The sequence below is a fragment of the Ceratotherium simum genome, chromosome 1, assembly GCF_057802395.1.
Source record: "Ceratotherium simum simum isolate JZ-2026a chromosome 1, ASM5780239v1, whole genome shotgun sequence".
Classification (NCBI taxonomy): Eukaryota; Metazoa; Chordata; class Mammalia; order Perissodactyla; family Rhinocerotidae; genus Ceratotherium; species Ceratotherium simum.
In genome coordinates this window covers 39,183,211-39,198,224 of record NC_141900.1, presented here as the reverse complement: position 1 = coordinate 39,198,224, position 15,014 = coordinate 39,183,211, and the positions used below count along the sequence as shown (strand labels likewise).

General features: G+C 35.5%; 1 protein-coding gene across 4 annotated transcripts in view; it reads right to left on the bottom strand.

Annotated features, from left to right (window-relative positions):
- The window catches only part of CASD1 (CAS1 domain sialic acid O acetyltransferase 1), a 56,488-nt gene that overhangs the window by 3,013 nt on the left and 38,461 nt on the right, over positions 1–15,014 (bottom strand). For 3 of the 4 annotated variants that reach the window (XM_087421576.1, XM_004431358.3, XM_087421528.1), the window contains 5 exons: positions 14,485–14,586; positions 12,419–12,559; positions 11,270–11,347; positions 7,477–7,569; positions 4,220–5,692 (listed from right to left, as the gene is read on the bottom strand). In XM_087421576.1, coding sequence (XP_087277702.1) covers positions 5,426–5,692; positions 7,477–7,569; positions 11,270–11,347; positions 12,419–12,559; positions 14,485–14,586 — 681 coding nt within the window. In that variant the 3' untranslated portion in view covers positions 4,220–5,425. Of the gene's footprint in view, positions 1–4,219; positions 5,693–7,476; positions 7,570–11,269; positions 11,348–12,418; positions 12,560–14,484; positions 14,587–15,014 lie in introns of those variants that run through there. The other variant, XM_087421460.1, reaches the window with a different exon arrangement.

Here is a 15,014-nt window from a genome sequence, read left to right as displayed (position 1 = left end):
TGAAAAGAGAAAGACTGTGGGTGTTTTTGTGGCCAGTAGTGGGGAAGGATAGTTTTGTTTTAGACTTGTTAAGTTTGAGATGTCTTTTACATACTCAAATGGAGATGTTAAGTAGGCAAGTGGATAGGGCCGGCCCCGTGGCTTAGCGGTTAAGTGCACATGCTCCGCTACTGGCGGCCAGGGTTCGATCCCGGGCGCGCACTAACACACCGCTTCTCCGGCCATGCTGAGGCTGCATCCCACATACAGCAACTAGAAGGATATGCAACTATGACATGCAACTATCTACTGGGGCTTTGGGGAAAAATAAAGGAGGAGGATTGGCAATAGATGTTAGCTCAGAGCCGGTCTTCCTCAGCAAAAAGAGGAGGATTAGCACGGATGTTAGCTCAGGGCTGATCTTCCTCACACACACACACACACAAAAGTAGGCAGGTGGATACCTGAGTCTGAATTTTGGGAAGAGGTTCAGACTGAAGATATAAATTTGGTAGTCATCAGAATATAGATAATATTTAAAGTCATGTGACTAGGTGATATCACTTAAGGATTGAATGTACGTAAAGGTCTGAGGACTGAACTTTGGGGATTAGAGTAGAGGTTGAGAGTGTGAAGAGGATCCAAGAAACAAGACTGTGGAGGCATGGCTACTGAGGTAGGGAGAACACAGGAAACGGTGATGACCTGGAAGCACAGTAAAGGGGATGGTTGAAAAGGGAGGCAGTAAATCAGCTGTGTAAATCAAATACTGCTCATGGGTCAAGTAGGGTAAAGACTGAGAATTGATCACTGGATTTAGTAATATGGAGGTTCTTGTTGATCTCGACAAGAGCAGTTCAGGTCTGTAGCGGATAAATCAGGCAGTAGCTTTGGGAACACAAGAGATAAAGACGAATTTTGTTTTTTAAGATGTGAGAAATCAAGCCAGAATCCCTAGGCTGATGGTCAAGCCTCTCTATACCTACTTACTAGATCCATAAGAAATACCATCTTGACCCTGGAGTTGCAATCTTTTTTTTCCCCCCCCCCCCCCCAAAGCCCCAGTAGATAGTTGTATGTCATCGCTGCACATCCTTCTAGTTGCTGTATGTGGGACGTGGCCTCAGCGTGGCCCAAGAAGCAGTACGTCGGTGCGCGCCCGGGATCCGAACCCAGGCCACCAGCAGCGGAGCGCACGCACTTAACCACTAAGCCACGGGGCTGGCCCTGGAGTTGCAATCTTACAGAAGGAATCGAAGAAACAGCAGAACAATGAGACCAGGTAATCAATGCTAGAATAGTTTAAAAGAAGAAGGTAATTAAAGTATTGGTTTCACAGAGAAGGTGGAGTTTAAATTCTACTTTAAAAAATAAGTTGGATTTAGGGAGATGAAAAGAGTGGGAATAAAGAAAAAGAATAGCATGATATTTGGGGAACAGTAAGACTGGCCTGGCTGGAATTCATATCAAGAAGAGACAGGTGATAAACGTGGAGAACTTTTACCATCAGCTAAATTCTGACTTTATTAATTTTGGCAATGGAGATTTAAAAAGTTAAATAATCCATCTGTGGTAGCTCTAGAACTAAAAAATAAAATCTGGTTAATAGTTTTGTAATTCTTTTTAGTGATTTTCATTATTAGAAAATTCTCTCAAATGTCTTCTAAATAAGGACCAATAGATATTAATGAAGTAAATGCTAATACAACTAATGTAGCTGAATTTTAAAATATTGTAATAATTACTTTTAAGTGTGAAGATTTTGCCCTACACATGATAGAAACACTTCTAGATAACCACAAATTTCCTTGTAAAATGTTGATCTATCACATTTTTATGCTCCGGAATGGCATTTTAAAAAGTATTTTATTAATGAGAAATAAGATTTAAGTAAATTATTTCTAATTAATCTGTTAGATATTTCGTAGCTCATAACATCCTCAACTCTACTTTTGGAAAATAGTCTCTAGTTTATACTAATTTATGGCTCTAACTTTTAAGGAAGTTTTATAATATTTCTAATTCATATTATACAAGACACTAGAAGAGATTTCATTAAAAGGAAGACAAGGGTGACTCTAAGGTGCTTTTCAAATATGAGTATCTTAAGAAGTTTTCACCAATCCTCAACATCGCCCTAAATATAACCAAACTTAATATTTAGAATTTTTTAAATAGTTGTAATCAATTCTACAGATAACTACCCAAGTTACTTTTTTTTTCAACAAGTGAAGCTGTTAGGTTGAGCCATATGAAACTGCAATTTTCGTAGGTCAAAAATGATAGGAGGGGCTGGCCCTGTGGCATAGTGGTTAAGTTTGGTGTGCTCCACTTAGGCGGCCCGGGTTCATGGGTTCGGATCCTGGGCGTGGACCTGCACCACTCGTCAGCCACGCTGTGGCGGTGACCCACATACAAAATAGAGGAAGACTGGCACAGATGTTAGCTCAGGGCTAATCTTCCCCAAGCTAAAAAAGAGGAAGATTGGCAACAGATGTTAGCTCAGAGCAAATCTTCCTCAGAAAAAAAAATGATAGCATATTAGCAATTTAATACTGTTCAACATAAAAATGCCAACTTGGCTCTCCCAAGGTCTGCTAGACTGGCAAAAGTCCAAATCTAAAGGGGGAGGGACAATCTAAAGGGAGAGAGGTATTCTCCTAGAAGCACATTCTTTGACAAACTGGCTTTCATTGAGTGTCTATTATATGAAGGTTCTGCCCTAGGTCCTATGGTTTGTTTATTTATTTAGCCTTAATGGTTTACAATTTAGTTTAAAAAATTAAATATAAACAAACACAGATATGATTATCATTAAAGTTAATTTTACCAAGCTTGAAAGCTTCCTATGCTAACGTTTGAAATAATAAAGCATTTGTGGAGAAAAAAATTCACCCGTCTTTAAAATTCTAACTGGTTAACTTATCTTGCAATGAAACGGTAGAGTGTAAATGTTATTTTATACCAGCACCTAAAGCAAATAATAGGATCTAGCTCCTAGGTACAGTGCATGGTTTTAGGTGAAGGTTCTGCATTTCTAATGCTATGTTGGCTATCCATAAAAATGGAAAGGTTTGGCAAAGGAAATAGGGAAAGATTGCGGCAGATTGGAGTCAAGCAAGTACCTTTTGGGGCCAGATGGTAGACTTCTCAATGTGATTTAGACTACAGAAAATCTGAAGAACCTCTCTGATTTTACCTCAATTTTAACATATCTAAATATTCTGTTAAACATCTTTTTCTGAAGAATGGTATAATTGAGTAATGCAACTAGTCAGTATCTGAGTCAATGTAGAAAAAAAATTAAAACGTATACCATACATAGATGCTATCATTGTGGCAACTTCTACCACAATAACCTCTTATCCATAAAGACTCGTTAAGAAAATCAAATATAAACAGAATGTATTTTAACTACAAATGCATGATATTTTAATTATTATATACAACTATATATAAAATAAAACAGGGGCATATTAAATAAGAACATGTGATAAAGAAACAGGGCTTACTAATTAAGTTTTTGGCTTGAGTTCAAATAGCAGAGAAAATTTATATTCACTTGGGTATCACTATTGGAGGACATAAATGCTTCCAAAAAACAGAGAAAAATATTGGTCATCTTTCTTTTTCAACTGTTTCATTGGGAACAATCTTTTTCAGGTGATAAAACTCACAAGCTAAATTAAAATGCACTCTACTCTTCACTGGCAAGCCACACCAGCAAGAATAATGTGATCACAGAACTTGGAAGTTTTTGATTTATAACTATACTATTCTCTACTTATAAGGCTGCAGTCTAGGAGGCAGAGCAATGAATCATTACAATTGACTATCCGGGAAATGTCAAAAGATTAAGTAAGGACAGAAGAAGAGAGAAAAAGAAAGAACACACATTTCTGTCTAAAAAATATTCCTCAATTAATGGGAAGATATCACTAAAACATAAATCCAGTACTAAAGAAATAATAATTAAAATTTTAAAATCTTCAAGTAAGACTAGTAATAAACCACAATGCTTAAACTTCCTAGGAAGAAAAGGCAGATTATCCTCCAAAGCTCTGATACCTAAACTATTCCTTATTCAACTATCACAGTGACCTACCCCTATAGACTAAGAGTTTGAAAAAGTAAATTTAAGCTGAGAAAATGAATTAGAAATCTGAACCAATCATTAATGGATCCAGCTTTTTAAAAAAAGAACACATATAATTTAATTGATACTTTGCCAATACAAAAATAAGCATCCACAGAACGTTTATTTACTGTTTAAATTACTCCATCATATTTTCACATACCATGAACAGAAAATACGTTACCCCACACATAGTAAGAGCAAAACAAGTGCAATCTTTCAAATGTTAAAATTCATAATCAAATATATACAACAGATAAATAAACTTATACCTCTAACAGTTAGCTTGTAACAAAACAAAACAAAACCAAAAACATATATTGCCCCAAGTCACTGCTTTACTTAAAATTGTACTTATGGTTATACATCTCAATTATAACAACTTGAATCTTTACTACACCGCACAAATTTAGATTGGTAAATATTTTTTTAAAAATAGAAAGGAATAATAGGAAATACGAAAATGGTTATAAAGCGTTTTCCAAACATTGGAAATAATATACAAAAATTAATTAGTTGGGGGAAAACGTATTAAATGGATCCACAGGGTAACTAGTGTTACACTGGTACAGCTTAAGGAAAGAAAACCAGTCAATGTTTGGACTGGAAAGAAAATTTGGCCTTTTTATAAAAAGCATCAACAATGACCAAATCCTGTCATGGAGCCTACAACAACTCTGTGAGACAAAGTGTACAAAGATTTAGGCTTGTATACCTGAAAACCACAGTTAGGAAGAAGAATCATGTCAGGAAACATAAAACATCAGAACATGAACACGTATAAATTAAAGGCATACTGTCTATCACTCCACATCATTGCACATATGATAAGAAAACAATACTGCAGTCATTCTTGAGTAAGAAAGTTTTCATTGAAGTAGGAAGTTCCATGATGAATACAGGTGTAGAGAATCTTATTACCACAAATTTAGTCAATATCAAAACACTCAGTGGTATCACTAAGCTAATTAAATTACCTATATTTTTTACTGGAAGGGTAATTATCTCCCTGCCTTCATATGTTAACTCAAGATCATTTATAAACGGAAATATAGATCCAGTAGAAAAGACTTTTCACATGCAGTCCTATACAATGCACTCTGCTTCACCAATTTTTTTCAGTATTTCACATTGGATATGTACATTTCCAATATATACAACCACATATGTTCAAAAGCTGTCACTGAGCTGTCCTCTTGCCACACGAGTTCTTATTTACATATATATTTATATCTCCAGATAGATGCTTTTGTCCTCTGGGTAGACACAAATTTAGCCTGAAGAGTTGAAGTTTTTTAGGATTTTAGGAACCTAATGTCTTGATTTATCTTGAATGGATGATAAGATGAGGAGTCCACAAAAAAATGCAGCTACACATGCCAACCTTTTCAACAGAGATGAGTTATCTTTAGGAATAATAATCTGTGCAAGATCATTAGTGATCTGAGAAATTTCGTGTGCCACACAGACAAATATGAAAGTGCTGACAATGATGTTGAGCATAGGGTTTCCAGGTATGAGTACCAAGATACCCCTTGTGTCTGCTGCCAGCCATATGTGATATTGGCAAATAAATAGCTGGAAAGCAAAATATTTCAAGTTAGATGTGTACAGAAGGTCCATGAATACATCACAGTTTTTCCTAATTTAAACATTTGATAGCATAATTATGTTAGAAGGCTTTTCCAAAACCATTTAATTCTGTTTCACTATTGGCCCTAAAAAGTCTACTGCAGTCTACTCTCCAGAACTCTACATGCTGAAGCACTGCTTCCAAGTCCCCATGAAATGAACCACACGAACCTTCTAACTTTAAAAACATTTCTTTGCATGACATAGAGGATGGCTGACAATGATATCTGGACTCTGGTATTCAGACCCCAAATAAAGAATTACTATGGGTGTGAGTGTCTATATACATGTATGTATACATATGTGTGTACTGTACATATTTGTGAATATACTTATGTATGTGTATATGTGAGTGGGAGATGGCATAGTTTTTAAGACCTCCTCAGGTTTGCTCTGCACGGCCAGACCAATGTCTTGAACTGCATTCGCATGTTTCTAAAGAGTATTTCAACTTCCAGTGGTATACATATTAGATGACACCACTACTTTTTTTTATTGTGATTACAAATGTGGTTCTTTCATCACATTAATTCAAAATATTAAAAAGTAGGACAATGCTTAAGCTACTTCAACAAATATGAGAACTATGAAATTTCTATATTTTTAATAGAAACATCAAATTGTAAATTCACTCAATTAAAGTTAATAAAACTTCTCATTCTCCAAACATTAAGAGGCTGGCAAAATAAATATTCTTTTGGTAAGTCATTCATGATCAAGAATTCTAAATTCTATACAATCTGTCTTATAAATAAGACTTAAAAAAATAATAGAATATTTATTCAAGAACTTGAAGAGAAATTATTTAATTATTTTCCCTAATTTTTTTTTTTTTTTTTTTTTTTGGTGAGGAAGATTAACCCTGAGCTAACATCCATTGCCAATCCTCCTCTTTTTGCTGAGGAAGATTGGCCCTGGGCTAACATCCATGCCCATCTTCCTCTACTTTATATGGGACGCCATCACAGCATGGCTTGATAAGTAGTGCATTGGTCCATGCCTGGGATCCGAACCTGCGAACCCCGGGCTGCCAAAGCAGAATGCACAAGCTTAACCGCTATGCCACTGGGCTGGCCCTATTGTCCCTATTTTAAAGACAATAAATATTATACTCTAAAATGCATCTTTTATGATTACAATATGAATTCTACTGTTTTAAAATGTTCTATTTCAAGTAATGAATCTCAGAATACTCAGAATGTATCTCAAAACCTACTTTTAAGCTGATTTTGTAAATAATTTCATATTAGGTATTGCATGTATAAAGTAAGGAATTTAAAAATTTTCCCCAAATTTCCAATCATGAGGCTGAATTTTATTATGAAACACATAAATAGCAGTAATATAATATTTAATTATAGAGATGAACAAAAAATCAAAATCCCCTCAACTTGATTTCACTTATATCTATTTATAAATTTTATTTACATCTATTTCATCTTTTTCTTTCTTGACCTCAGCATCTTGGTTGTGCTTGAAAGCTTAAGATAATATAAAGAATATTTGAAAGTCATCTGTCTAGTCATTTAAATAAGGCTTTAAAAACATTCTACAATACTTTACTGCTGTTCAAAGTTCTGAGTTATTTTCCCTATAATTCCATAAATAACATAGCTTTGGTTTAAAAAAATGTCAGATTTACACACACATATATATATAGTTACATACAAACACACACACGCACATAACACTTGACTGTGTAAGATACAGCAAAATATTAATGTACCAACCTCTAATGAAATTTTTCCAAACCAAGCAAAAAATGAACTGTAAACTGAACGGGCACATCCAGGTATATTCCTTATTAGGATGAAGGCTAAAATCTAAAAAAAACCCACAAAGGCAAATATTAATAATCTGTTTATTAAAAACATTTTGCTTTCCTTCAAGTGATAACCTCATTCTTCATATTCTTGAACTTGATACATACACAATAGTTTTCTCAATAGATAAAGTATTAGCAAGTTATTTTTGTTCTTGAGTCTATGCACACTGGATTTCTCAACTTGTGGTCCATATACTGCATACCAGTGCAGATTTTAGGTAGTACATGACTGAACAGTTTTATTTTATGTATACTGGAAAAAATGTAAACCCACCCTGAGGCCCTTTGTGTAGAAAAAAATGATACCACATTTATGTGGTAAAATTCATAAAAATCCCATGATAACACAATTTTGCTTCTTCCGTAAGGCATCTGCCTGGTTGGCAGCCACTCCTCCTCTTTTTGTCCTCTTCAAAAGCCTCCTTCCACTGACAGCCATGTAAATATGGGAAATGGCATGACTTTTAAGATGTCCTCATGCTTGCTCTGCATGGGCAGGCAAATAACGTCTTGAACTGCATTCACATGTGATATATTTTTCCCTCTGGATCTTTTCTCTCCCAAAAGAATCTCCAGCTTTTGGGCTCCTGGCCTCCACCTCTCTCCCCTATCCTTTTGCACCAGGTAGAACAATCTTGAATTTTCTAAACCTCCAATTCAGTGTCACATCCAGTAACCAGTTTATAAAGCAAAGAACTCTTAGAATCCACTCTCCTTATAATGAAGCAAGAAATTGTAAAGAAAGAAGTGTTTCCACTTTCACAAATCCCTTTCAAAAACTTTCAAGGATTGAAAAATCTATTTATGCTTCAGAGAAAAATCCCATATTCAGTGTTGATTGCTCTGGGCATTTTGTCAAAGGCTCTAGGAAGAGGTCTCTGGGATGCATAAACAGATGAGGAAATAGGAATTGTGCATAGGGATAACTCTATCATTGGGAAAAAGGAACCAAAGTGAACTACTCAGGTAAATTAAGTGGAGTGATCTTCACAGGAAATAGCATCAAAGAGACTCAAGTCTGAATCTGGACTTTGCCTTGTATTAGTTCTGGGACTTTTGGCAAGGTACTTTACTCCTTTAGGTCTGTTTCCTCATCCACACAAATGGGGATAAGATTTACTTTGAAAGGTTGATATGAACAGTAAATGAGAAAACCATATGAGGTACTTATTATAGCATACATTGTGAGTCATTTAAAGAAACACATTAGGTAATTAACAGTACAGGTGGTATACATAAATGGTAAAAATCATAAAGATGAGACCTAAATAAAGTCCTTAAACGTAAAACCATTTAGTGAGTTATTATAATTAAAGTATTGCATAAACTGTAAACTGCTAGAAAGAATGAAACATATACATATAAATCACTAGCCTGAGCATCAGAAAATCCAGGAATAGTCTTAGGCAAATCACTTTCCTTCTTTCTGCCTTTAATCTACTATTTCCCAGTGTGTATTTATTTCTTTAGCATGTTCAAGTCTTGTGTTTGTAATACACTTAGTAAACAATGTAATTGGGGGAGCAGAAAATCAAAGAAATAAAAACCATGGAGAAGACAACTGGGGTGTGGGGAGACATTCTTATTAGCTTGATATAGAAATAATAATACTAAAAATTTGTTCAAAATTTTAACTTGCTGGGTACTGTGCTAAGCAGTTAATATACATTATTTATGGTTAATCATCTGTATGCTGTTCTATAGCAAGCCCTTCTAGAAATTTCTACCCCGACTGATGGAGAAAACCAAAAGGTCAGGATTCAAGGATTGATGCATAAGCCTTTTGCTGGGTCAGGCTGCGAAAATACTTTCTAACAGGATACTAGGAATCTTGTACATGTTTAAATCTTAAAGAAGCCCTCTCAGACAAGTATTCTAAGGATATACAATCATATATAATATAACGATACGTAAGTACATTTACATAATCACAATCTTCTTTACACACACCCACCCATACCCACCCCCACTCCCATACCTACATCATCTGTTGGCATCTGAGAGTAAGAGTGAAATGTGGTAAGGATAAGGATGTAACCTGTAACATATGGGGATACCTGGAAGCTCTCTGATTTTTAAATGGGGGACAAGTGCCCTCGAAAAGAAGTAGCAGCCAATAAAATTTGTACATACTTGCTTCAATTTTTGCTCTCAGTCCATTCATTTACTGCGCAATGGAGAAGCTGAGGCCTTCACAAAAAAGTAACTAAGGAAATATAAGTATATGGAGGGTAGTGACTGGAAGAGAAGGAGATAAGGCCCAGGAGTGCTTATGTTAGTGTCATTTTATGTGCTGTCACTCTCTCCCTTAGCTCCCTTATATTGTTCTGTACTGGTGCACTGTGAGTGGTAACACTCTCTTCTGCCATATGAGTTACAGAACGATATCAGATATGATATACAAAGAGTTACTGGTCAGCGCTACCGTTCTCTGCAGAAGTCATGAAAATGCTATATGAATACAGTATAATGTTTAAAATTTCATTATCAATTGTGTTTGGAGAGTCTATCACATGCTGGGTTCTACTGACTATACAGAGGTTTAAGAGAAATAAAATAATTCTTGCAATGAAGAGAACTTAAGAACTAAGAGAAGATCCTCCAGAAATTCTTCCTGCTCCTCTTTGCTGGACTACCCATTTTTTAGGCCTCAGCTTAGACACTACTTTCTCCAAGAACCCTGCTCTGATATGATGGGTTAGGAAGAAAAGTCCCATGTGTTTCCAAAGTGCCCTGTATTTAACCATCACCACACTAATCACAATGCCCTATGATGACCCGCAACCAGAGGTATCTCTGCAAAACGTAAATCTGATCTGAGTTGCTCCTAGCCTCTGCCCACCTGCCAGCCACTGCCACACACTTCCCAGACCTGGTTCTCTGGGCTGCAGCCCCAGTGGCCTTCTGTAAGTTCCCTGAATGTGAATATGCTCCTTTCCACCACAGGGCCTAAGTTCTCGCTGCCTGCCTTCATCCCTCCATTCTCAGCTTAATTTTCTCAGGGAAATCATCTCTGACTCCTGACCACCCTCGCTCCAACTCCAACTAAGTCATATTTTATTATAGTCTCTTGCAACATCACGTGCCTCTATTTATAATTATGTGGTGATTATATGATTATTATCTGTAATAGAAGAATGCAGGGTCTGTGAGGGTAGGAATTATGTTTGATTTGGTGACCATGTATCCCCTAGAATAACATCTAGCATATAGTAGGTATCAAATATTTGTTAAATGAATAAACAAAATTGTTAAATGAATGAATGAACGTTTATTGATGCACATCTCTATTAGACTAAGTTCTGTGAGGGCAAAAGCTGTATCTTGTTTAATACTGAACCTCTTACATGTAGCATGGTACTTAACACATAGTAGATCATTAATAACTATGATTAAGTAAATAAATAAATGAAAAAATTTGAATAAATAAATGAAGAAAAAGCAAATATGAGGTGGAGAATTAACATTTTCTAAATGCCTACTAAGTGACAAATACTGATCATTTCCATACATTTAAAATAACAACCCTTTAAAAGAGATTTTAATATCCCTGTTACAACAAAGGAGGGTAGAGCTTAGAAAGATTAAATAATATACCCAAATTTTATAGAGTTTGATCTCAAATTTCTCTGCCTCTAAAGACTGTGTTCTTATCAAGAAGTAAGAAGAAAATAATTTCTCTAAATCAAGATAATTACCTGTACCACAGAAACAGATGGGTGGAGTTCATTGCATTCTGCTTTGTTTTTACAACTGCTAGCCCAGATAGAATAGGTCTAAAACAAAAAATATATGGATCAGCGCACAAAAATAGTTATACCTGAAAGAGGCAGCATTCTCAGAAGTTTCTTGAACAGTTTTCTTTATTTGTAACATTATCCTTCACTGTGTTATTCAAAAAGCTTCAGTAAAAACGCCCACAGATTTGCTCATCACTTGTTTTGGTGTGCTCAACTGCCCAAATATTGGAAAGCAGAGAGAGAGAGGGGCATAGGTCTGCACTTTTCTGGAAATAGTGATCATAAGGCAGTGATGGCTCTTCCTGTCAAACAGGTTACGTTATATTTTCTCCCAAATTTATTACAGCTTTTAAAATTCCTATTTCACTGAGCTCTCAGCTATTCTTAATGTTTATCTTACAAACGTATTCTCTTTAAAATTTATGTTCAATTAAAAAACAAAGAGAAAAAGAATTTTAAAAGTAAAGATTTTATTTATTAAAAATAATTGATTAAGAGGCCGGCCTGGTGGCGCAGTGGTTAAGTTCATGTGCTCCACTTTGGTGGCCCGGGGTTCGCAGATTTGGATCCCAGGCGTGCACCGACGCACTGCTTGTAGAGCCACGCTGTGGCGGCATCCCATATAAAGTAGAGGAAGATGGGCATGGATGTTAGCTCAGGGCCAATCTTCCTCAGCAAAAAAAAAAAAAAAAAAAAAAAGAGGATTGGCATCAGATGTTATTAGCTCAGTGCTGATCTTCCTCACACACACACAAAAAATAATAATTGATTAAATTCCTATCTCTGTTTTTTTTGTGTGAGAAAGATTAGCCCTGAGCTAACATCCGTTGCCAATCTTCCTCTTTTTGCTGAGGAAGATCAGCCCTGGGCTAACATCTGTGCCCGTCTTCCTCTACTTTATATGGGACGCCGCCACAATGTGGCTTGACAAGTGGTACGACGGTCCGCGCCCTGGATCCAAACCTGCGAACTCCGGGCTGCAGAAGCGGAGCGCATGAACTTAACCACTATGCCACTGGGCCGGCCCCTAAACTCTTATCTCTTCAAGTTAATTTTCTATACCATTTAGGATTTTGGAAAACTAGGATATTACATGTTGAAACTTACCAAGAAAGAAACTACTGAAATAAACAACAGAAAATTTGAAATTTTGTTTGAAAAAAGAGGTTCACCCTTTCCTTCAGAAAGTATTTGACGCTTCTGTAAACCCAGATAAATGAAAGCAAACAACATTCCATGAAAGACTACCTGGAAAATAAAGAGAGAAAATTTGTTTTAAATAGCCACTTTTCAATAGTAAAAATATTTCAAATGGTAAAAATATTTGGTAAATGACGAAAACGTATAAAAGTAAGTAGGTTAAAAGCTTAAAGGTTCAAAGTTTCTATACAGGACTTAAACTTCAAGCAATAAAATAAAGTCAACGATTGTTAGAAATTAATCAGCAATAGACAAGCAAACATCTCTCGCAATGACATGAGATGAGCTGGTTCACTGTGAGCAGTTTCAACAGTAAGTAAAGAAATAAAGACAATTTAAAAATAAGGATAAAAACTATTTTTTTTTTTTTTTTGTGAGGAAGATCAGCCCTGAGCTAACATCCATGCTAATCCTCCTCTTTTTGCTGAGGAAGACCGGCTCTGAGCTAACATCTATTGCCAATATTCCTCCTTTTTTTTCCTCAAAGCCCCAGTAGATAGTTGTATGTATAGCTGCACATCCTTCTAGTTGCTGTACGTAGGATGCAGCCTCAGCATGGCTGGAGAAGCGGTGCGTTGGTGCGCGCCCGGGATCCGAGCCCGGGCTGCCAGTAGTGGAGCGCACACACTTAACCGCTAAGCCATGGGGCCAGCCCGATAAAAACTATTTTGAAGACACACGATAAAATTTAAATGTACTCAACCAGGATAGAACACATTTTATATTGGTACTTTCAATCAAATAAAACAAACAAAAATAACACCACCAAGATCATACTTTTTTTAAAAAAGGAGTATATGCACATAAGAATGAAAAAAAATATGGTGGACCAGAAAGCACACAAGCTTTCTTTTTTAAACCAAGACTTAACGTAAGGTATCACATCATAGTAGACTGCTCGAATTAGAATGTTGAGAATTTAAAATTATTTTATGTCAAGACTTGAGCAAAGCTTTTTATTCATATAAGTTTTTCAATTTTATTATTTTTATTTTCTTTTATTGAGGTCACATTGGTTTATAACATTATACACATTTCAGGTGTATATCCTTATATTTCAACTTCTGTATAAACTACATCATGTTCACCACCAAAAGTCTAGTTGCCATCCATCACCGTACAAACGTGCCCCTTAACCTCTTTCACCCTCCCCCAACTCCTCTTCCCCTCTGGTAACCACCAATCTGTTCTCTGTATCTATGTGTGTGTTTGTTTGTCTTCCACATATTCATACATGGTTTTGAAATACAATGTAGTACATTGGACAGTGCACAAGTATTGGAAATCAGGAATGGCACAGAATAGGCACCAAGAAAACGTTTGTTGAATGAAAAAAGAGACGAAATAAATGATTGAAGGAAAAGGGGAAAGAGTGACGATGGTAATTAATATTTATTCAGTGTCTATTATTTCCCAAATGCAGTGCTAGATGTTTTACATTTTCTTGGCTCACTGAATCTTAACCATCCTTTAAGATTAAATTTATGGAATCATCCATGACACTGCTTTCCCTTCTTTATACATTTTTACCATAAAATCCACACTGCATAGTTTAGCACTCAATTGTAAGTAGTAATCTTGGGTTTTAAACCACACTGTAAGGCTTAGAAGCCTAGTGGTATATCTTCTTTCTGTAATAAATCCCTCCCAACACCAACACGTACAGCATATATTGGGGCTTAATAAATATTGTGTTGAACGGCTGAGGCATATACATATGAGAGACCAGCTATAAGTCAAAATTATGACCCAAAGGCCACTTTATAGACAACATTTTTACAGTATTTTCCTGCTGATATACATACCCATGAATACCCTTTCTCTGTTATAAAAAGGGAGGGCAGGATTGCTTTGATTTACCAAATCAACATGTTTCCTTATTCTAAAACTAAATAAAAATAGATTAAAATTTTCTAAATAATATTTTTAGAGTATAATTTGAAATGGCAAAAGATCACAAGGTAAATACATACGTAACGGTCTAACCTCCATCTGAACCACCATTCATATACATTCCCTTTCAGTTCAAAACACTTGGACAATGGCCAAAGAGAAAAGATCTTCTCAAATGCACCCTGAGAAAAGGAATCCAGAAAATAAACTAAGATTTTACAAGTCAATACTTGCTTTGCAGTTCTATTATAAACTGTAGATTTCTAAAGTTAGTATTATGTAAGAGTCATTCACAATTTTAAAATTCTATTTATTTCATTTGAAAATATCACTTCATTTGAAATTCATTTGAAAATAAATTAATTTTACTAATGGCTAATAAAGATGACTTAAAACTTTTTTGTTAACTTACTTTCAATGCCCATGAAAGGCTACTGAGACTGCAAAATTAAAAAAAAAAAGCTGGTAATTAGAAAATTATTCCATTTAAGGTTTTTAATCTAGTACACAAAACAGCTAATATTTACTGATTAAAACACAAAAATATAAAAGACTTCAGCCAATATGATATCAATACCCTAAAGAATGATGGTTAAGGTTAAAATATAGT